At 32.2% G+C, this 16,372-nt stretch overlaps 3 protein-coding genes and 58 non-coding genes across 61 annotated transcripts; 24 read left to right on the top strand and 37 right to left on the bottom strand.

Moving 5' to 3' along the window:
* Positions 1–2: 2 nt before the first annotated feature.
* Positions 3–23, bottom strand: 21ur-8991. The gene has a single exon (NR_061626.1).
* A 907-nt stretch (positions 24–930) lies between these two features.
* 21ur-1002 lies at positions 931–951 on the bottom strand. Its single transcript, NR_061625.1, has one exon.
* Positions 952–1,297: 346 nt separating this feature from the next.
* On the top strand, positions 1,298–1,318 carry 21ur-3884. Its single transcript, NR_061624.1, has one exon.
* Positions 1,319–1,603: 285 nt separating this feature from the next.
* Positions 1,604–1,624, bottom strand: 21ur-8738. The gene has a single exon (NR_061623.1).
* Positions 1,607–1,627, bottom strand: 21ur-740. Its single transcript, NR_061622.1, has one exon.
* Positions 1,628–1,648: 21 nt separating this feature from the next.
* Positions 1,649–1,669, top strand: 21ur-3390. The gene has a single exon (NR_061621.1).
* Positions 1,670–1,815: 146 nt separating this feature from the next.
* 21ur-215 lies at positions 1,816–1,836 on the top strand. Its single transcript, NR_061620.1, has one exon.
* Positions 1,831–1,851, bottom strand: 21ur-8725. Its single transcript, NR_061619.1, has one exon.
* A 343-nt stretch (positions 1,852–2,194) lies between these two features.
* On the top strand, positions 2,195–2,215 carry 21ur-7727. Its single transcript, NR_061618.1, has one exon.
* 21ur-4064 lies at positions 2,200–2,220 on the bottom strand. Its single transcript, NR_061617.1, has one exon.
* On the bottom strand, positions 2,201–2,221 carry 21ur-14498. Its single transcript, NR_061616.1, has one exon.
* A 451-nt stretch (positions 2,222–2,672) lies between these two features.
* 21ur-1555 lies at positions 2,673–2,693 on the top strand. The gene has a single exon (NR_061615.1).
* Positions 2,685–2,705, bottom strand: 21ur-3563. Its single transcript, NR_061614.1, has one exon.
* Positions 2,706–2,803: 98 nt separating this feature from the next.
* Positions 2,804–2,824, bottom strand: 21ur-3661. The gene has a single exon (NR_061613.1).
* 21ur-1791 lies at positions 2,807–2,827 on the bottom strand. The gene has a single exon (NR_061612.1).
* On the bottom strand, positions 2,808–2,828 carry 21ur-10047. Its single transcript, NR_061611.1, has one exon.
* A 414-nt stretch (positions 2,829–3,242) lies between these two features.
* Positions 3,243–3,263, top strand: 21ur-13809. Its single transcript, NR_061610.1, has one exon.
* On the top strand, positions 3,244–3,264 carry 21ur-2581. Its single transcript, NR_061609.1, has one exon.
* A 109-nt stretch (positions 3,265–3,373) lies between these two features.
* On the top strand, positions 3,374–3,394 carry 21ur-6495. Its single transcript, NR_061608.1, has one exon.
* Positions 3,395–4,730: 1,336 nt separating this feature from the next.
* Positions 4,731–4,751, bottom strand: 21ur-6601. Its single transcript, NR_061607.1, has one exon.
* A 77-nt stretch (positions 4,752–4,828) lies between these two features.
* Positions 4,829–4,849, bottom strand: 21ur-8894. The gene has a single exon (NR_061606.1).
* Positions 4,850–4,968: 119 nt separating this feature from the next.
* Positions 4,969–4,989, bottom strand: 21ur-14968. Its single transcript, NR_061605.1, has one exon.
* Positions 4,972–4,992, bottom strand: 21ur-2103. The gene has a single exon (NR_061604.1).
* Positions 4,993–5,133: 141 nt separating this feature from the next.
* 21ur-11150 lies at positions 5,134–5,154 on the bottom strand. The gene has a single exon (NR_061603.1).
* 21ur-3039 lies at positions 5,137–5,157 on the bottom strand. The gene has a single exon (NR_061602.1).
* Positions 5,158–5,745: 588 nt separating this feature from the next.
* srt-48 (Serpentine Receptor, class T) lies at positions 5,746–8,798 on the top strand (the record flags this gene model as incomplete). Its single annotated transcript, NM_070420.3, has 6 exons — positions 5,746–5,989; positions 7,212–7,307; positions 7,666–8,036; positions 8,112–8,214; positions 8,581–8,684; positions 8,739–8,798. The coding sequence occupies 6 exons, from the start codon at positions 5,746–5,748 to the stop codon at positions 8,796–8,798; spliced, it is 978 nt and encodes a 325-aa protein (NP_502821.3).
* On the bottom strand, positions 5,762–5,782 carry 21ur-12861. Its single transcript, NR_061601.1, has one exon.
* Positions 6,039–6,059, top strand: 21ur-3414. Its single transcript, NR_061600.1, has one exon.
* 21ur-503 lies at positions 6,040–6,060 on the bottom strand. Its single transcript, NR_061599.1, has one exon.
* On the bottom strand, positions 6,331–6,351 carry 21ur-4919. Its single transcript, NR_061598.1, has one exon.
* Positions 6,696–6,716, bottom strand: 21ur-9161. The gene has a single exon (NR_061597.1).
* Positions 6,697–6,717, bottom strand: 21ur-3920. Its single transcript, NR_061596.1, has one exon.
* 21ur-13974 lies at positions 6,944–6,964 on the bottom strand. The gene has a single exon (NR_061595.1).
* On the bottom strand, positions 7,130–7,150 carry 21ur-1833. The gene has a single exon (NR_061594.1).
* On the bottom strand, positions 7,321–7,341 carry 21ur-3096. The gene has a single exon (NR_061593.1).
* Positions 7,322–7,342, bottom strand: 21ur-14495. Its single transcript, NR_061592.1, has one exon.
* Positions 7,847–7,867, top strand: 21ur-2278. Its single transcript, NR_061591.1, has one exon.
* 21ur-2597 lies at positions 8,381–8,401 on the bottom strand. The gene has a single exon (NR_061590.1).
* Positions 8,483–8,503, bottom strand: 21ur-1341. The gene has a single exon (NR_061589.1).
* On the bottom strand, positions 8,484–8,504 carry 21ur-6162. The gene has a single exon (NR_061588.1).
* Positions 8,799–8,910: 112 nt separating the features above from the next.
* On the top strand, positions 8,911–12,795 carry Y41E3.18 (Serine aminopeptidase S33 domain-containing protein). Its single transcript, NM_001028291.4, has 10 exons — positions 8,911–9,026; positions 9,167–9,352; positions 9,711–9,816; positions 9,995–10,145; positions 10,607–10,849; positions 11,315–11,551; positions 11,738–11,971; positions 12,017–12,118; positions 12,503–12,591; positions 12,717–12,795. The coding sequence occupies exons 1-10, from the start codon at positions 8,948–8,950 to the stop codon at positions 12,733–12,735; spliced, it is 1,446 nt and encodes a 481-aa protein (NP_001023462.2). The 5' UTR covers positions 8,911–8,947; the 3' UTR covers positions 12,736–12,795.
* On the top strand, positions 9,161–9,181 carry 21ur-8068. Its single transcript, NR_061587.1, has one exon.
* 21ur-4242 lies at positions 9,650–9,670 on the top strand. Its single transcript, NR_061586.1, has one exon.
* 21ur-6858 lies at positions 9,887–9,907 on the bottom strand. Its single transcript, NR_061585.1, has one exon.
* Positions 10,280–10,300, bottom strand: 21ur-5835. The gene has a single exon (NR_061584.1).
* Positions 10,284–10,304, bottom strand: 21ur-10715. The gene has a single exon (NR_061583.1).
* 21ur-15361 lies at positions 10,860–10,880 on the bottom strand. Its single transcript, NR_061582.1, has one exon.
* On the bottom strand, positions 10,864–10,884 carry 21ur-1436. Its single transcript, NR_061581.1, has one exon.
* 21ur-6556 lies at positions 11,034–11,054 on the top strand. Its single transcript, NR_061580.1, has one exon.
* 21ur-912 lies at positions 11,292–11,312 on the top strand. The gene has a single exon (NR_061579.1).
* 21ur-12554 lies at positions 11,293–11,313 on the top strand. The gene has a single exon (NR_061578.1).
* 21ur-6434 lies at positions 11,682–11,702 on the top strand. Its single transcript, NR_061577.1, has one exon.
* 21ur-11337 lies at positions 11,685–11,705 on the top strand. Its single transcript, NR_061576.1, has one exon.
* On the top strand, positions 11,775–11,795 carry 21ur-15309. The gene has a single exon (NR_061575.1).
* 21ur-10672 lies at positions 11,778–11,798 on the top strand. Its single transcript, NR_061574.1, has one exon.
* On the top strand, positions 12,384–12,404 carry 21ur-1202. Its single transcript, NR_061573.1, has one exon.
* Positions 12,662–12,682, top strand: 21ur-7813. The gene has a single exon (NR_061572.1).
* A 349-nt stretch (positions 12,796–13,144) lies between the features above and the next one.
* 21ur-6461 lies at positions 13,145–13,165 on the bottom strand. Its single transcript, NR_061571.1, has one exon.
* A 204-nt stretch (positions 13,166–13,369) lies between these two features.
* 21ur-420 lies at positions 13,370–13,390 on the bottom strand. Its single transcript, NR_061570.1, has one exon.
* A 1,588-nt stretch (positions 13,391–14,978) lies between these two features.
* On the top strand, positions 14,979–15,203 carry Y41E3.460. Its single transcript, NR_061569.1, has one exon. It is a non-coding gene; the product is annotated as an Unclassified non-coding RNA Y41E3.460 (non-coding RNA).
* Positions 15,204–15,969: 766 nt separating this feature from the next.
* On the bottom strand, positions 15,970–16,370 carry Y41E3.13 (DUF7747 domain-containing protein; the record flags this gene model as incomplete). The annotated part of the gene is made up of 2 exons (NM_070419.2): positions 15,970–16,112; positions 16,181–16,370. The coding sequence occupies 2 exons, from the start codon at positions 16,368–16,370 to the stop codon at positions 15,970–15,972; spliced, it is 333 nt and encodes a 110-aa protein (NP_502820.2).
* Between the last annotated feature and the right edge of the window lie 2 nt (positions 16,371–16,372).

Here is a 16,372-nt window from a genome sequence, read left to right as displayed (position 1 = left end):
ATAAACCTACCAAAAGAAATTAAGCGGAGAATATATAATGTATACGCATTTATGATGAACTTAAAACAGATCAGATTAAGTCGGTGAAAACATGCTTAGGTAGGAGATTAGGATTAGACTCAGGGTTTACGGTACTAAATAAGAAACATCACTTGGGAGGAGATCATGCAAGTATTCAAATTCTGGCCATATACATCTTTACTTAGATGTTTTGAATTGTATTTGTAGCAGGACCGATTGAGCAAGTTTTCATTGAGAAAAACAAATTCAGAGACTATCAAATTGTTTCCTTTTTTCTTTTCTCAACAATTTTTTTTTATTTTTTAGTTAACGATATTAGACAAAGTCGCCAAATCAAGTGAACTAGATGAAACATGATTTCACCAAAAAAAAAACTAATTCGAATAATATGTGCTTCTTCTTGGTTTCGAGAAATATACTCTGATTTGCCTTGTTCTTATGTGTTCCGACATCTAGCGGGCAGTTGAGGTCGGCGTCAAAACCCGTGAGATGTCGGGCACTGATAGTACTTTCAGCTAGGGCGGCGTAAAAACGCCTGCCTGCCTGACTTCAAGGCGACCTCCATCTGCCTCTCGCCTTAATCCGAGCCTTATGCTAAAACATACGTGGTTTTTTTTCATTTATTAACTTAATAAAAAAAAATTTTAATGAGAAAATTCGAAATTTGGAAATTAACGTTAAAATGCAAAAAAGAGGCGGCGGGTAGGTTTCAGGCAGGAGTCGTACACTATCCGAGTCTTTCAGAATCAATCTACATACGAAATTACTTGAACCTTATGATATCTTTACAAATAAGAAAAATGCCATGAGGTCTGAGGTAAAGGCATTTAATAGAATACAGAGGGTAGATTAGGGGGTATTTTTAAATGTTTTTAGGTACATTAACAGTTTTAGAATTGCGGATTAAGTCAGTCATGCAGAAATTGGGAAGTAAAGTACATAATTTTTGAACATTTATTAAGTAGACTTCGAAACAGCAAAAAATGTAGAAAAAGCCTGAGTGAATTAAAACAAATCTGTATAGTTGCAATCTGGATGACGGAGCCCGAAAGGTGCATATCTATTTTTTTTTGAAAACGCACGAAAGAACATTTCTGCATTTATTTTAACAGATGATAACAAGATCATAAAAACCATTTGTAAAAAGGAAAATTTGTAATTTTTGAGAGTAATTCAAAGCTTTTTTGCATGTTTGAACTCCTGAAAAAATTTTGTTTCATAAAAAAAGTCCCTGTTCTTGCTTATGTTATAAGCATTTCTATTTTTCTTTAAGTAATTACTCCTAGTGCAATTTTTATCAAAGTTTTTTGTTTAGTTATGCACATGTCGTCATCTCCCGAATAGAGAATATATTATTACGTTTATTCAGGTACAGTAGTAGGCTTTATCTTTAAAGATTAAGAAGGTACATACACACATTTAATGTACCACGAATCAGCAATGTTTTTCAGAAGCACCCGACTCTTTACAGGCTCTTGGGATATTTTCAGCTGATTACCGAAATTTGGCTAATCAAGTTTGTAGTGGGGCTGTCTTTTTTTGTTTGTATAAAATTGTTTTAATAACAAAAATTGCATTTAAATTTTTCACCAATTTATGATAACCACTATTCTCAAAAAGTACACGTTGATTTACCAACATGGAGAAACAGTCGAAATTGTGGAGAAAAAATGTTGAAACTGCGTAGCAAATACGTAGCAATCATTTAAATAGGGGAATAGTCTAGTCTACATCTGACAAAAGATGTATTGTTTCGTTATGACGACTTCTGATGAAGAGATTAGACTTTTGGGTTAAAGTATTTGGGAACTTGGCAGAAAAAGAGAAGAATCATAGAATCAAAGTAGTGTGATCTTTCAAACAAATTCAAAACAGTAAAGGGTTGTTGAATACAAAAATTCAACGTATTAACAAATATTCCATTTTTCACAGTGTCGTTACACCTATGAAAAAAAAACAATTTAATGAATCTACATCTAGGGCAATAAGTTTTTGAAATTTGAAATTTGACCGATTAAAATGTAAGAATTTAAGCTCCGAACACATTGTAAAAAATGGGAAAACAAAAATTTCAATTTCAATACTTTCTTGACAATTTTCTGTAGATACTATCAAGATCAACACATTAATGTTTCAGTATCATTTTATAAGCGTCCATAGTTTGAAAACTTACTAAGTTGCTGCTTGTTTCTTTTCATAATATTTTAACAATAAACCATAACAACTAAACAAGAAACACGAAACAGCAATTATTATTGAAAACATTTCAAATAAACTGTAAAATTAAACTCTTAGGGCTACCAAACTAAACTAGAAACTAACTCAAAAGTACATGTGACCCTGTTTAAATAAGTAATATTAAATGTCCCTAGAGACAAAAGAAGTATTATTTTGAACAGGCTCAAAGCTTAAGAAATTAGGCTAAGGAGGATTGTGAGGAATTAAGGAAAAAGTAGACAAAGGTTTAATGGAAATACATAGATCAGGTTGTTTGATTTTTTGGTAAAACTAATGGTTTCTTCGTAAAGGCACACAAAACACGATTCTCCAAGCTTTTTGAGTACAGAAATTTTAAATTGATGGTAGCTCTGGAAAAATAGGCACTGTTTCATCGTGAGCTGAAAAGATTTACTGAAAACTGTCTAGAACAATTATATGATTAGTTCTTGATTTAGTTATATCTAATATCTTTTGTTTTTTTTTGTCAATTTCAAAACAGCTTGAAATAGGCTGTAACAAAAAATGGCAAGTTACTTTCATCAATGTAATACAATTTCAAATGATTCCATGACAACGAAGGGCATCAATATCTGTTATTTTCTTTCGGTTATTTAAAAACAACTTGAAATAGTTAGTTTTGAAATGTTTTTTTTGTTGTTTATTCGGGTTCTATTTTTTCAAGCTTTTGTAGTTTTCAAATAGATTGACTTGTGCTTTTATTTGATTTAAAATGAGTATAAAAAATGCGAAAAAACGACTTTTTCGAAAATCTCAAAATTGTTTTATTTCCGCACAATATTAAAAACGTTTTCATGGAATATAAAATTTTTCACAATTTTCAAGCTTTTCAAAGAATTTTCAACATTTGATACCGCTTTTTTAGTTAAATTTTATAAAACTTTAATTACAAAAAAGTGTTCAAGCGGACTTACGTTTTTCTGAAACATAACTTTAACTGTTTCTAGTAGGTGGTATATAAGACTACGTTTTAATGAATATTATTTTTAAATTCTTGAAACAAATATAGACACAATCTGTCATCATAAAAAAGTTTAAAAATGAATTTCTTAAATTCACAAAAAAAACCTGCTTCTGAATGATGTTCTATGGACGATGAATTAGGTCCTCGTAATCCTCTGTCTGTTTTTCCTCGAAAGTTAATTTTGTATAAAAACTTCTTGGTAGATTATCTGGAAAACTAGTTCTACTAACTGGAACTACTAGAAACTAGGAAACTAGATACGAACGTAAAAGGCCAATCAGTTTTGCAATTTTTAAACAAAAATAGAGAGAATCTTAAAATTGCATTCTAAAAGCAAAAGTTTTTTTTTTGAAAACTGATTGAAACATAATTGTTTTTAAATTTCAATATTTTCCAATTTTCTACTTGATATTCATTTTATCAGAATATGTGTTACAAGATCTTAATATTTTTAAAATTGATGACTGCAACTGCATATCTTATCACTCACCTTTTGATGATGGGAGCCGTTTTCTGTGTCTACCCAACGTATAATGCAGTTCAGTTTGGAAAATATTGATAATTGTGAAATAGTTGCTATTTTGATTCAGCTCTTTCTAGAAGGTGGTATACAACACTAACTTACTAACTTATATGACACCAAAATTCAAAATTTCGAAAATTTACTGTTTGAAATCTACAGTATATGGATTGTAATTTTTTAGTTTTACTACTTTCTTTTTTTTTTTTTTAAGTTTCAAATCATTAATTTTTTATGAAAATATGACAATTTATTTCATCCATTAATACTCGTGACATACTTAGTGACTTAGTTACTTGTGAGTGTATTGACGAATGAAATAAACTGTCATATCTTCATAAAAAAGTTAAAAGGATTTGAAACTTTCTAGAAAAAAGGGAAATTTTTTTTGAAATTTCAAATTTTTCTAGAATTGTCCAGAAATTATATGCGCTCCACTTTTCAATGAGTTTTCAATAGTTTTAGTGATAAAAATTGGCATTAGTAATCAAATTTTTTGCTTAACTCTATGGAAAATGTACAGTTAAAAAAAAACGGAACAACGTTCAACTCTTGTTTTATGTAAAAAGCTGGAAACAGTGAAAAAATTTTATATCAGAAATTTTATGATCGGGATTGATGAGTTGAAACTAATACATTTTATTAGTTTTAGAATATGTTATTTAAATTTCATTTAATACATTTTTCTAACAAAAAATTGCCGGAAGGAACAGTAAAAACTTTGTTGTAGATCACCATACTAGACGATTTCAAATTTCCTTTTAAACACTTTTCGACCAGAAATCTTTGATTATTTACTCCTTCTATTCACGGAAGTTTAGTCATCATCAGACATCCATCAACCATCATTATTTATTCTCGCCATTTCTCCCCAAATTACTCTTATTCAACACCATTTTGTGCCAATAACAAGGATGTCAGAATGGAAGACGTTTTCATGGAATTTAGGAACATGAATAATTGCAGCAAGTTATTGAAAAAAATTGTGGAGACAGAGATGTGAAGAGAATGATGAATTTCAAATGTTTAATCTTAAGAGCTAATGCAGAAACAGAACATTTTTTTTTACCAAAAAATAGCTTTAGAATAGTTACGTCAAATGATGACTAACAACACTTGATCATTTCGAAAATTAAGATAAACATTTGAAACTGTAAGATAATTTTGGTAAATTTCAATTCAGAAAACCGAAAATATTACTTTTTGAATCAATAATGCAAAATTAATTCCCAATATAGAACTCAGAACATTACTGGATTTTTTAACTTTCATTTTCAGAAACTTTTTGAAACAGTAAATTCATTTAAAAACCAATTTCCACCAGTGATATCCATTTTTTCCAATGTTGCATTGTGATTGCTTCTGTACATCACATTTTGAATGTCAATTTTATTTTTCCACGATGTCTCGAACAATAACCAGTAAAGTTTTTGAAACTTATAAGACATCATCAAAAATGTAAAAATATTTGTGTGCCAATCAATGAAGTTACCATTCCTTTCTAAATTCTCAGTATAATATTGACCAACTTCATTCTAATGTAATGTTTCATTTTATATTCTAAAAAAACTATATAAAAATTGTAAAGGAAGTCTTTATTTTTGAAAAAAAAATCATTTTTGAAATTTCAAATTTTGTGATCGTTTTAAAAACGATTGGATTTTACTTTAAATTGTTTAAAAATTGAACAAATATTTAGGTTCCAACTAACACACAACTATCTAGTAGAGTTCACGGTGGTTTGTCAATAGAGCAGGTTTGAAAACTTATTTTTTTGTAACTTAGGAAGTCAAGTTACCAATTTATCAGAAAAATGGTCTAGACTTTCCATTTGAATTGTCTATTTTATAGAAAATTTGATGGTATTCAAGAGAACTTCATAACTGGAAAAATATATTTGTTTTGATGTTTTTCTAGGAATTTCAATTCATGGAAAATCACAAAAACATACAGCAATGATCAAGACTATATAAATCAAAAATTTCCACCAAAATCTATGAAAATGAATCGTCTTCTGTACTACGGTAGTGTTGAAGCAATTCCTTTTTACAATTGTAGTTGGAAATCTGAATGGTTTGAAACTGGAGTCAAACGTCCATTTCTTGGTTATTCTATTATGATTTTTGGAGTTTTTATCGAGTTTCTGTATCCACCGATTATTTATTTAATTTTTAAAACAAAGCTGATAAGGCATTCTTGCTATAAAATTATTGTATTTCTGTCAATTATTGATATGATTGCTACTGGTATGTTTCATTGAGTTTATTTAAGGTTTTGCTCTTTAACAAAATTCAGTATGTAGATTAAGTCCTGTTTAACGCTGTCAATTAGCCAAAGCATTCAAATCAACATTCTGAAACAGTTGAAAAATTTTTAATTATATTTGTCCAGTTTTCAGTACAATAAAAAAATTTAATTAAGAGTTGTGTGACGATTCATCTTTGAACGTTTTTTTTTTCATTTTCACAGTTTTTATAATTGAAAACTATGTACCACATTTTAAGTTCAATAAACAAGGTGCGCTTCATTTTAGGTTCTAAACTGTTAAGGTTTTTTTTGTTTTGATAGCAATGAAAAATTATTATCGAAGGGTATTTTCATTATGGAAATGCCTAATGAAAACTTCAAAGAAAAATTATCAACTAATTGAAACAATTCACACATTTTTCAATTTTGTTAAAATTCAAAATAACTTTGAACTCACGTGGAGTTATAAAGTCCCATTTTGCTTTGATCTTCGAAAAATGCGGAAGGTGAGACGCAGGCACCTCATCTGATTTTGCATGGTTAAGAACGTGATGACGTCACAATTTTTCTGCCAACAAATTCCCGCATTTTTGTAGATGAAACTGTAATGGGACAGTCTAATACCACGTGTGAATTTCAGTGCCTATGTGTGTTTCAATTCCTTATGAGGGTCAAACACAATCTCTCACAATCAGAAATTAATAATAATATTTTGTTGACCTTCGAATTGCAGTTAATTATTCAAATTATTCAAATCAACATTCTGAAACAGTTGAAACAATTTTTATAAATTTTTTCCAGTTTTCAATACAACAATAAAAATGTAATTAATATTTGTTACAATTCATTTCTTTCAAAGTTTTTGTATTTTTTTTTTATAATTGAAAATTTTAAACTGTTTAGGTTTTTTTCTCATTTTTGATACCCAAAATAATTTTTTTTCCATTTGTGTTTTTGTTTTCAATTTGGTCAAAATTTAAGGAAATATTCAAAAGAACATGTAAAAACTAATTGAAACATTTCAAAAAAAAATTTCAATTATTATTTTTATCAATTTTAAGTTCAAATTTTCTGTGTATTTTAGTTACTTATGAAGGTCGATCGCGTACTCTGATTAATTAATAAATTTATAATATTTTGTTGAACAATCTCGCTTCACATTGCAGTTAATTATCCAAATTGTTCAAATCAACATTCTGAAACAGTAAAAATATTTTTCAGTGTGCAGCTGTTTCATCAGTGGAAGTCTATTTATTCAAGGAGCCGTGTTTTGTTCCTATCCGAGTTTCATTTATATAACTGGCACAATTGTATTGAGTAAGTTTTCATGGGAATTCCTATAGCCTACATAATAGTGAAATCGGCATTAGCTTATTTCTGAAGACATCATGAAACATGCCAACTTCTTATTTTTACTACTTTTTAAAACTGGATTTTTTTACGTTAGCTTTGATACAGTCCACAGTAACCCAATATTAATCGTTCACTGATTTCATTCAAAAGTTATCTATCACCTAACAATATTTTATTGTAAATCTACAATCGTCCTACTACTTCAAGCAAACAGTAATTTCTCAAAAAGACTGTAACAGTAACGGATAACCCCGCTGTAAATGCATAATTTGGTTACAGTAGTCCGACAGTAATCCTACAGTAACCCACTCTTATCTTTCAGCAACATGGTGTACATCCTGTGCATGTACCCTATTCCTCTTCATCAACCGAATTGTCAACATAACCCTTCCCCAATATTCCGACCTAATCGAAGCAAAACTTGCATATTTTTCCATAATTCTTAGTATTATTTACGGTTTCTATTATGTATTCTTTACACCAACATTATGCTTCAATTCTGGTGGAATGGCATGGTTTCCAGATCCATTTTCTGAAAAAGAGCCCAGTAAAGAAGCAGCTGAATATTATAAGAATAGATCTCAAGGATGGCATAATTGGATTTTTGTGACGGCGATGGTTTTGTTATATGTCATTTATTTTTTGAAAGTGAGAAAAATTGCAAGAGGACAGAAGTCGAAAGCCTCCACTGCGGTGAGTTGGATTTTTTTTTTGAAATATTTTTTTTATTTTCCTGTTTCACTAAAAACTAAAAAATAAAAATTGCAGATTCTTGTTCAATGCATAATAATTTGTTTCTTTAACACTACATGTGCACTGATTTACAACTCTTTTACACTTATCACACCGGATCCCTGGGTTTTACTTTTAGGTAGGTTTTGAGGGGAAGTTTTAAAATTTGAAAAATGTTTTGGAAATTGTTAGGAAAAAAGGAGAACATTTTTAAATTCTGAAAAATAAAATTCGGATTTTAAAATTCAAAAAGTTTCAAACAGTAAAAAATCTCCGTTTTCCGAAAAATAATATGAAGTTTTCTTTGCATCATCATAGGCCAAAAAACAAACGAAAAAATTGAATGAATTTATTTCAAAGTTTTGAAACAATGATTATTTCTTGTTTTTTTTTTTGAAGAACTAAATTGTGACTTGTCAAGATATCGAATTGCACCCAAACTTCGAAAACATTTAAGTTGGTTTTCTGAAACAGTACATTTTTTTCCGAAAATTCAATTTTCCAGGTCAGTACTGTTGGTGTGTAAATCACGGCTGTCCGGCTCTTATCTACATCACAATAAACGACACAATTCGGAAAGGGTTCCGGAAATTGCTTTTTAATGGAACAGTAATTTTCATTTTATCATAAAAATTATTAGTTTAAGTTTTTTTTTAATTTCAGCGCGTCGAAGATACTACAGCAGTTTCTGTAGCAGTTACCAACACTAATAACAACATATAAACACAACTTGGCACTGTGCCAAAGTTCATTATGTTTCTATTCAAAACGTCAAAGTCTACTTATTTTTTTATTCTTATTTTGCTTGTTCATTTTGAAATAAAAAACAAATTTTGAATCATTTCTCAATATTTTTAAATTAATTTTCTTGAATGTCGAAATCAAATAAAGATCCGAAGCAGAAAAATGTGGAGTCAGGTGTCAAGTTGTTTGAGGAAAAGTCCAGAAAATGTAAGTTTTTTTGCTTTTACAGAGAGGAAGTTTGAGTTTTGATTGCAGTTTCAGAATTTGTCAGAAAAAAGTTTTTAACAAAAGATTACTGTTTCAAACTTTTCGTATTCATTTCTTTTTTGATGAGATCATAATTACAGCCGTTCCAGCGAATAGAAGTCCTACTCGTCAAAAATCGATAAACAAATCTCTGTTATCACTTGATAAAACGCAAGAATTCTCTGAAACCTCTCAAAAATTGAAAATCGACGGAGAAAATAGAAGTGAAAATCATCGAAACGCAGTGATTCTGTCTGGATATTCATCGAGAAGAGTACAGTACAAAAGTGAGTGGGCGGGAATTTCAATTTAAATTATTTGGTTTTTCTGAATCCATTTTAATATATTTTCAAGAACAATTTTTTGTGATTCCAAGGTATTTTGATTCAGAATATTTTTCGAAAATGCAAAAAAAAATCGACAGTTTCGAAAAGTCAAAAGTCATTTATCAAGTCTATTACCAGCAATTTTCAATTCAGCAGTTTTTCTTCATTGGCTAGCTTCTTTGTACTTAGATTAAAGCTTCGGGCACGTCGTCGGTTTCACAATATTTTCAAATTTTGATTATTTTAACTGATTTTTAATAGTGAAATTGGCCTATAATTGCGCTGTCCAAAAAAGATAAAATGTGATTCATTTTTCCAGAAAACGAGCTTGAAGAAGGAGCTGTGAATGTCGATGCAGACGTAGTGAAGAATGATAGAACACTGAGAGATGAGGATTGGTTTTTGGAGAAAATTGAAAAATGCAGGTATGAAGAATTGAATTCTAAAATTTACACTACTTTGTTTCTCTGTAATTATTCTGCCAATATTGATAACTCAAAAAATATACAGTCTTTATCATCAGAAAAAGATAATTCTGAAAATACGTCAACTTTGAAACCGAAAATTTTTATTTAAAATTTCCATAATTCTTCCAATTTTCAGAGCCAAAAAACTGCAGCGAATCTGTGTATGTCCATTGCCACGTTGCTACCGTATCACTGACGCATTTGACAGATTTAAAGGTACATGGCATCGTGTTAAACATGTCGTGTTTGTCGCCTGCTGTCCACCGTGCTGCTGTATTATTCAGAGAGTGAGTTTGAATTTTTGGGTAGCGCCCGACCGTTGGCGGGTTCTGTGAATGGATATGTTCATAGGAAAAACCCGGCAGATGTCGGGCTACAAAAATGTTTAATTTCGCATTAAGTTAGCAAATCACAATTAGATTTTTTGAATGTCATCTATAGATCGAACAGATAATTTTTCAGTAGTTAACTTATATTTTTCTTGAAACAGAAAACTTTTCAAATTAAAAAAAAACCGTAAAACTGTCTGAATATTTCTAGTTTTCTAGACCCAGGCAAATTATTTTTTAATTTTATCACAAAATTTTGAGAAAGTTTTATTTTTTCACAATAAAATGCACATGTGAACAGCAGAACAATTTTCATTTTGTTTATGAAACGACTTTCTAAGATTTTAGTTTTTATTTTATTTATTAGATTTTTAAAGTTCTTAGAAATTTTAAAATTCTCAAATAAATTTAAATTACAGTCCGCATTCTGGCCACCCCGTCGTGAATATTATTTCTTCAAACCTCCACCAGATGACGTCATAATTGAGGTGAACGATGAAGCCGAGGCAATTCTTATGCAAAACCGAAAAAAGAAATTGAAAAAGTTGAAAAAAGCAAAGAAATGTGTAATTGGAGAATATTATCAATTTGGATTGAGTCATCCGTGTGCTGATGACGTCAAATATGTTCGAGGTTTTGTGTTGAAGACGAAGAATAAAAATGTGAGTGGGGGAGGGGGTGTACAGTGGAGTATTGACTAATACCTAATTATTTTATAGATATATATGGAAAATGTGAAACTGTAATTTTTGAAACATAATCTATGTTGATTTAAAAGTGGTTTCACATTAAATTTATTGTCGGTTTCACAAAGTTTGTGTATTTGGGAAAAAAAAGCTATGACATTACATGAGGGAGATCTTTTTTGAAAACATTGGAATTTTTTGAGCGTACTTTTTTCATAAAGTATCAATTTTTAATAGTCGGTATCTGGTGACTGACCAGTTTCCAAATTTTTCTTGTTTTTAGGCGGCCTAAAAAAAATCTCAAATTAATTGTCGTAATTACTTTTATAAAAAGAGAAAAAATTCACTAAAATAATTGTTTTTAACTTTTTGACTGTTTCAACTAGTTTTCAAATTTTGCATTAATCTATATTTTTAGTGGCAAATCGATAAATATTGCAGAAAATAGGATGTGTGTATGTAGGATGTCCAGATGGTTTTGCACCTCGTTTCACTCTTCTATATTCTCATCCAAATGGCTCAGATCTATCGGATCATTTAATTGGAATTCCATCACTGATTGACATTGCAAGATTCTATCGATGTGAAGTTTATAGTTATGATTACACTGGTTACGGTATTAGTGGAGGTATTGCAAGTGAATCCAATCTGTATTCTGATATTCAAGCTATTTACGAGGTAACTTTTTATATATTGAAAAAAAAATCATTTTTGAGCCAAAATTGACCAATATTTGAGAATAATAGAGTTTGTGAAAAATTACCGTTTCAGGTATTTTATAAATGTTTTGAGATTTTAAACAAACTGTTGGTTTGGTTTTCCATTGCTTTCAAATATATTCTCTTCAATTTTTCCCTGTTTCAGCACATAACCCTTGAAAAACGTGTGGATCCAAAAAAGATAGTGCTCCTCGGCTATTCCATTGGCTCAGCTGCAACCATAGAACTACTACGTCATGAACAGGACCAAAAGCCCGCCGGAGTAATACTTCAAGCTCCGCCCACATCGATATTAAGAGTAATTGGTGGAATGATGGGAAGGACGAAACATTTGGAGAAAAAGACGTGTTGTATCGATCGATTTGTGACTATTGATAAGGTTGAAACTTTTTTTAAAATTTTTTTAGAAAAAAAAGTAATTCAGATTCACGAAATTCAAATTCCAATTCTTGTTATTCATGGGAAAGCGGACAAAACGGTGCCAGTTGAACACGGAAAATTGATTTGTCAACGGGCAATTACAAAGGTAAACTTGAAATGAACAGCACCCGACATTTTCCGGGCTTCACCACACACTATGCATCAGCTGCGGCCGAGCCCGTTAGATGTCCGGTGCTCTGCAAAATTCCTGTTTTTGGGGCCAAATTTGGGTCTGCGGAAAAGTGGTCGTTTCTATCTTGTGAGCAAAATATTTAGGCATCAAAATTGAAAGCAACATGAAAAAATTCAGAAAAAAAATTTCCACTGTTTCAGTGTAGTTGTTTAATATGTAGCTTATGATATTTTCTTGTTCACTGCACCCACTTGTTCAGTTGTCAATGTAAAACAAAAAGCTTAACCGTAATCAGTATTTTGCATGTTTTCATATCCATCAAATTCTTAAATTATAATTAATTGCTCGAAATTGCAGGTGGCTCCAGAATGGGTTCCAGGAGCGGCTCACGACAATGTTGAGAACTGTAGAGAGGTTTGGAGAAGAGTTCGGAGATTTGTCAAAGTGTTCGTTTTTTTGAAGAAAATTACTGTTTCAGATAGAATTTTTGAGACGCTTGAATTATTGTTTTTTTGATCACTTAGTGACAAAATAATTCCAAAAAAATGTGATAAAAACTATTTTATTTCAGAGAACTCAACTTGAAGTGACGAATTGAACCTTTTGATCGATTTTTATGATTCACTACAAATAAATTTTCGTAAATCGAACAATATTGATCAACATGTTTTACTCACATTTTTTTCTCAAGACTAAAAAATTAATAGAAGGCACATAGCGAGATGCAGCCTTTTTTGGTGTCTGCTATATTTTGAGTTTTTTCTTAGTCGGTGTCATTTTTGATTATCTGGCAAGTTTTCCGCACAAATCAATTTATATTCCTCCATCCCAACAATCTTTTAAAACAATTTCCAGTCCTTTTGCAGTCCTTCCTTCTTTTCTTTTTTTTTCTCGCTCTCTCTCTCAATTTCTTGTGCTCTTTTCTCCACTCCCCTCCCCCTTTATTCAGCGTTTACAATCTGTAAATTTTTATTTATCACCAAAATTAATGTATTTGTTAATCGCTCACAAAGAAATATATTGAGCCTATAGGGGGAGGAGCGTCTTAAGGAGAAGGTGAAGCGGCAGAAAAAAATTAATTAAAAATGAGCGAGAAAGAGAAAGGCGGGCAAACATGACAGAAGACCAAAAGAATGTAAGTGGGTATTCAAATTTATAGAAACTTTTCGAGATTAATCAATTAATTAATGTATTTCCAGGAGGCGAAGAAAAAAAGAAAGGAGAAGAATGCAAAAATAAAGCGGAGCATGAAGAAATAAGGCTGACCAACTTGTCGACAACGTGAAACAGATCTTAATTAAATTGCATTTAATATTGGAAATTGCTTATGAATAAACCTTTGTGAATATGAAATTCCAATATTCGGATTTTTAGGGAATTTCAGATTTAGGAATTTTTGAAACGCCATGAATATGCAGAAAAATAAGCAGAAAATGACAAAAAGCTTGAACCGAAGCAACAATTGAGTGTTGAAGAGCAAAAAAAAAAACGCTTAAACCTGTTTTCTACTAAAAAATAAATGTTGCCATTTATGAATAGTGAAAAATAATGTTGTGAACTTATTTATTCTGTGAATTCACAATGACCGGTAGATTGATTATCTGGAATAAAATCAATCAGTCAAATTTTGATGAACTTGTAATTTCCATTTTTTGGAAAACCTGTTACTTTTAAGTCATTTACTTATAAAAAACCTATGAGACCTTTCGTGGTGAGACCCTTCGTGGTAAGATCCTTCGTGGTGAGACCCTTCGTGATGAGACCCTTCGTGGTGAGACCCTTCGTGGCGAGACCCTTCGTGGTGAGACCCTTCGTTGAGAGACCTTTCGTGGCGAGACCTTTCGTGGTGAGACCCTTCGTGGTTTGATCCTTCGTGGTGAGACCCTTCGTGGTGAGACCCTTCGTGGTGAGACCCTTCGTGGCGAGACCCTTCGTGGTGAGACCCTTCGTGGTGAGACCCTTCGTTGCGAGACCTTTCGTGGCGAGACCCTTCGTGGTGAGACCCTTCGTGGTGAGACCCTTCGTGGTGAGACCCTTCGTGGTGAGACCCTTCGTGGTGAGACCCTTCGTGGTGAGACCCTTCGTGGTAAGATCCTTCGTGGTGAGACCCTTCGTGGTGAGACCCTTCGTGGTGAGACCTTTCGTGGTGAGACCCTTCGTGGCGAGACCCTTCGTGGTGAGACCCTTCGTGGTGAGACCCATCGTGGCGAGACCCATCGTGGTGAGACCCATCGTGGCGAGACCCATCGTGGTGAGACCCATCGTGACGAGACCCTTCGTGGCGAGACCCTTCGTGGTGAGACCCTTCGTGGTGAGACCCATCGTGGCGAGACCCATCGTGGTGAGACCCATCGTGGCGAGACCCATCGTGGTGAGACCCATCGTGACGAGACCCGTCGTGGTGAGACCCAAACCCAAAATTTTGGCGGGAAATTTAAATTTTCTGTGAAAAATATTTTGGCGGGAAATTTAAATTTTCTGAGAAAAATATTTTGGAGGGAAATTTAAATTTTCTGTGAAAAATATTTTGGCGGGAAATTTAAATTTTCTGTGAATAATATTTTGGCGGGAAATTTAAATTTTCTGTGAAAAATATTTTGGAGGGAAATTTAAATTTTCTGTGAAAAATATTTTGGAGGGAAATTTAAATTTTCTGTGAAAAATATTTTTGCGGGAAATTGAAATTTTCTGAAAATTCTAAAATTCTGGAATGTTCCAGAACTTTCTAGAAAAATTGGGAAAATTCTGGAATGTTCCAGAACTTTCTAGAAAAATCGGGACATTTCTGGAATGTTCCAGAACTTTCTAGAAAAATCGGGAAATTTCTGTAATGTTCCGGAACTTTCTAGAAAAATTGGGAAAAGTCTAGAATGTTCCAGAACTTTCTAGAAAAATTGGGAAATTTCTGGAATGTTCCAGAACTTTCTAGAAAAATTGGGAAAAGTCTGGAATGGTCCAGAACTTTCTAGAAAAATTGGGAAAATTCTGGAATGTTCCAGAACTTTCTAGAAAAATCGGGAAATTTCTGTAATGTTCCAGAACTTTCTAGAAAAATCGGGAAATTTCTGGAATGTTCCAGAACTTTCTTGAAAAATCGGGAAAATTTTGGAATGTTCCAGAACTTTCTAGAAAAATCGAGAAAATTCTGGAATGTTCCAAAACTTTCTAGAAAAATCTGGAAATTTCTGTAATGTTCCAGAACTTTCTAGAAAAATCGGGAAATTTCTGGAATGTTCCAGAACTTTCTAGAAAAATCGAGAAAATTCTGGAATGTTCCAGAACTTTCTAGAAAAATCGAGAAAATTCTGGAATGTTCCAGAACTTTCTAGAAAAGTCGGGAAATTTCTGGAATGTTCCAGAACTTTCTAGAAAAATCGAGAAAATTCTGGAATGTTCAGAAAAATTGAGCTTAGAGCTTTAGAAGAGGTAGTTATTTGGGAGTTGATGGGGGATCAAGTCAAGGTACTGTAGTGGTACTATAGGGGTACTGTAGGTATACGGTAGGGTTACTGTAGTTTTGGAAAATTTGACTTTTCGTCCTTTGAAGAGGTATTGGGTTAGGAGTCGGTGGAGGATAATGTCAAGGTACTGTAGTGGTATTGTAAGGTTACTGTCTTGGTCAAAAAGTAACAGAAAGTTTTCATACTGTCTGTGAATTTTTGAAACATGCATGTCGTAGAAAAATACATACATGTAACAGTGCCAGTAAACCGCGTTTTAAGTGTTTCAAGTTTTTTTCATGATGAGAAATTTTTTGAGTGATTGAAGGTATGTGTGTCAAATACTTTTAATGGTGCCAGTCGTTGCCCGCGCCGTAGGCGCGGTCAGCGGCTGGTATATATATATATATATTCTGATGGAGTGATTTGATCATTCGAAACTGTGAAGATACCGTTTTCTTCGTCCAGTGTTGAACATGTTCTTTCTGTGCGCATGTACATTCTCTTCGTTTTTTCACCAACGCCTGCTGTAATTTTTCAAAGTTCAACCGCTAACGACAACCTCATATAAATGCATCTAGAAAACGCAACTAACATTTTGTAGTCCACGGGGAAAGACCATCAGCAGCGTGGTAGGCTTGTCCATCAGTATGAGCAGAAGAGACGAAGAATACGAAAACACCAATAGTCTTGATTAACGGTGGTACATCAGGTAGGTTTTTGTTCAGGGCGCCAATTTCCTCCAATGTTTCAGCTTTGTTGTATAAAAAATCCAGCAAATTCATCT

The sequence above is a fragment of the Caenorhabditis elegans genome, chromosome IV, assembly GCF_000002985.6.
Source record: "Caenorhabditis elegans chromosome IV".
In the NCBI taxonomy this organism is placed as follows: domain Eukaryota; kingdom Metazoa; phylum Nematoda; class Chromadorea; order Rhabditida; family Rhabditidae; genus Caenorhabditis; species Caenorhabditis elegans.
The sequence above is the reverse complement of the archived record's forward strand: the minus strand, read 5'-3'. Positions and strand labels throughout refer to the sequence as shown.

Bases quoted from the DNA above. Each gene is read 5' to 3' on its own strand.
- Y41E3.18 (NM_001028291.4), top strand. From the start codon at position 8,948: ATGTCGAAATCAAATAAAGATCCGAAGCAGAAAAATGTGGAGTCAGGT. The intron at 10,146-10,606 runs GTGAGTTTGAAT...TTTAAATTACAG, and splicing joins GCTGCTGTATTATTCAGAGA to TCCGCATTCTGGCCACCCCG. The intron at 11,552-11,737 runs GTAACTTTTTAT...TCCCTGTTTCAG, and splicing joins ATATTCAAGCTATTTACGAG to CACATAACCCTTGAAAAACG.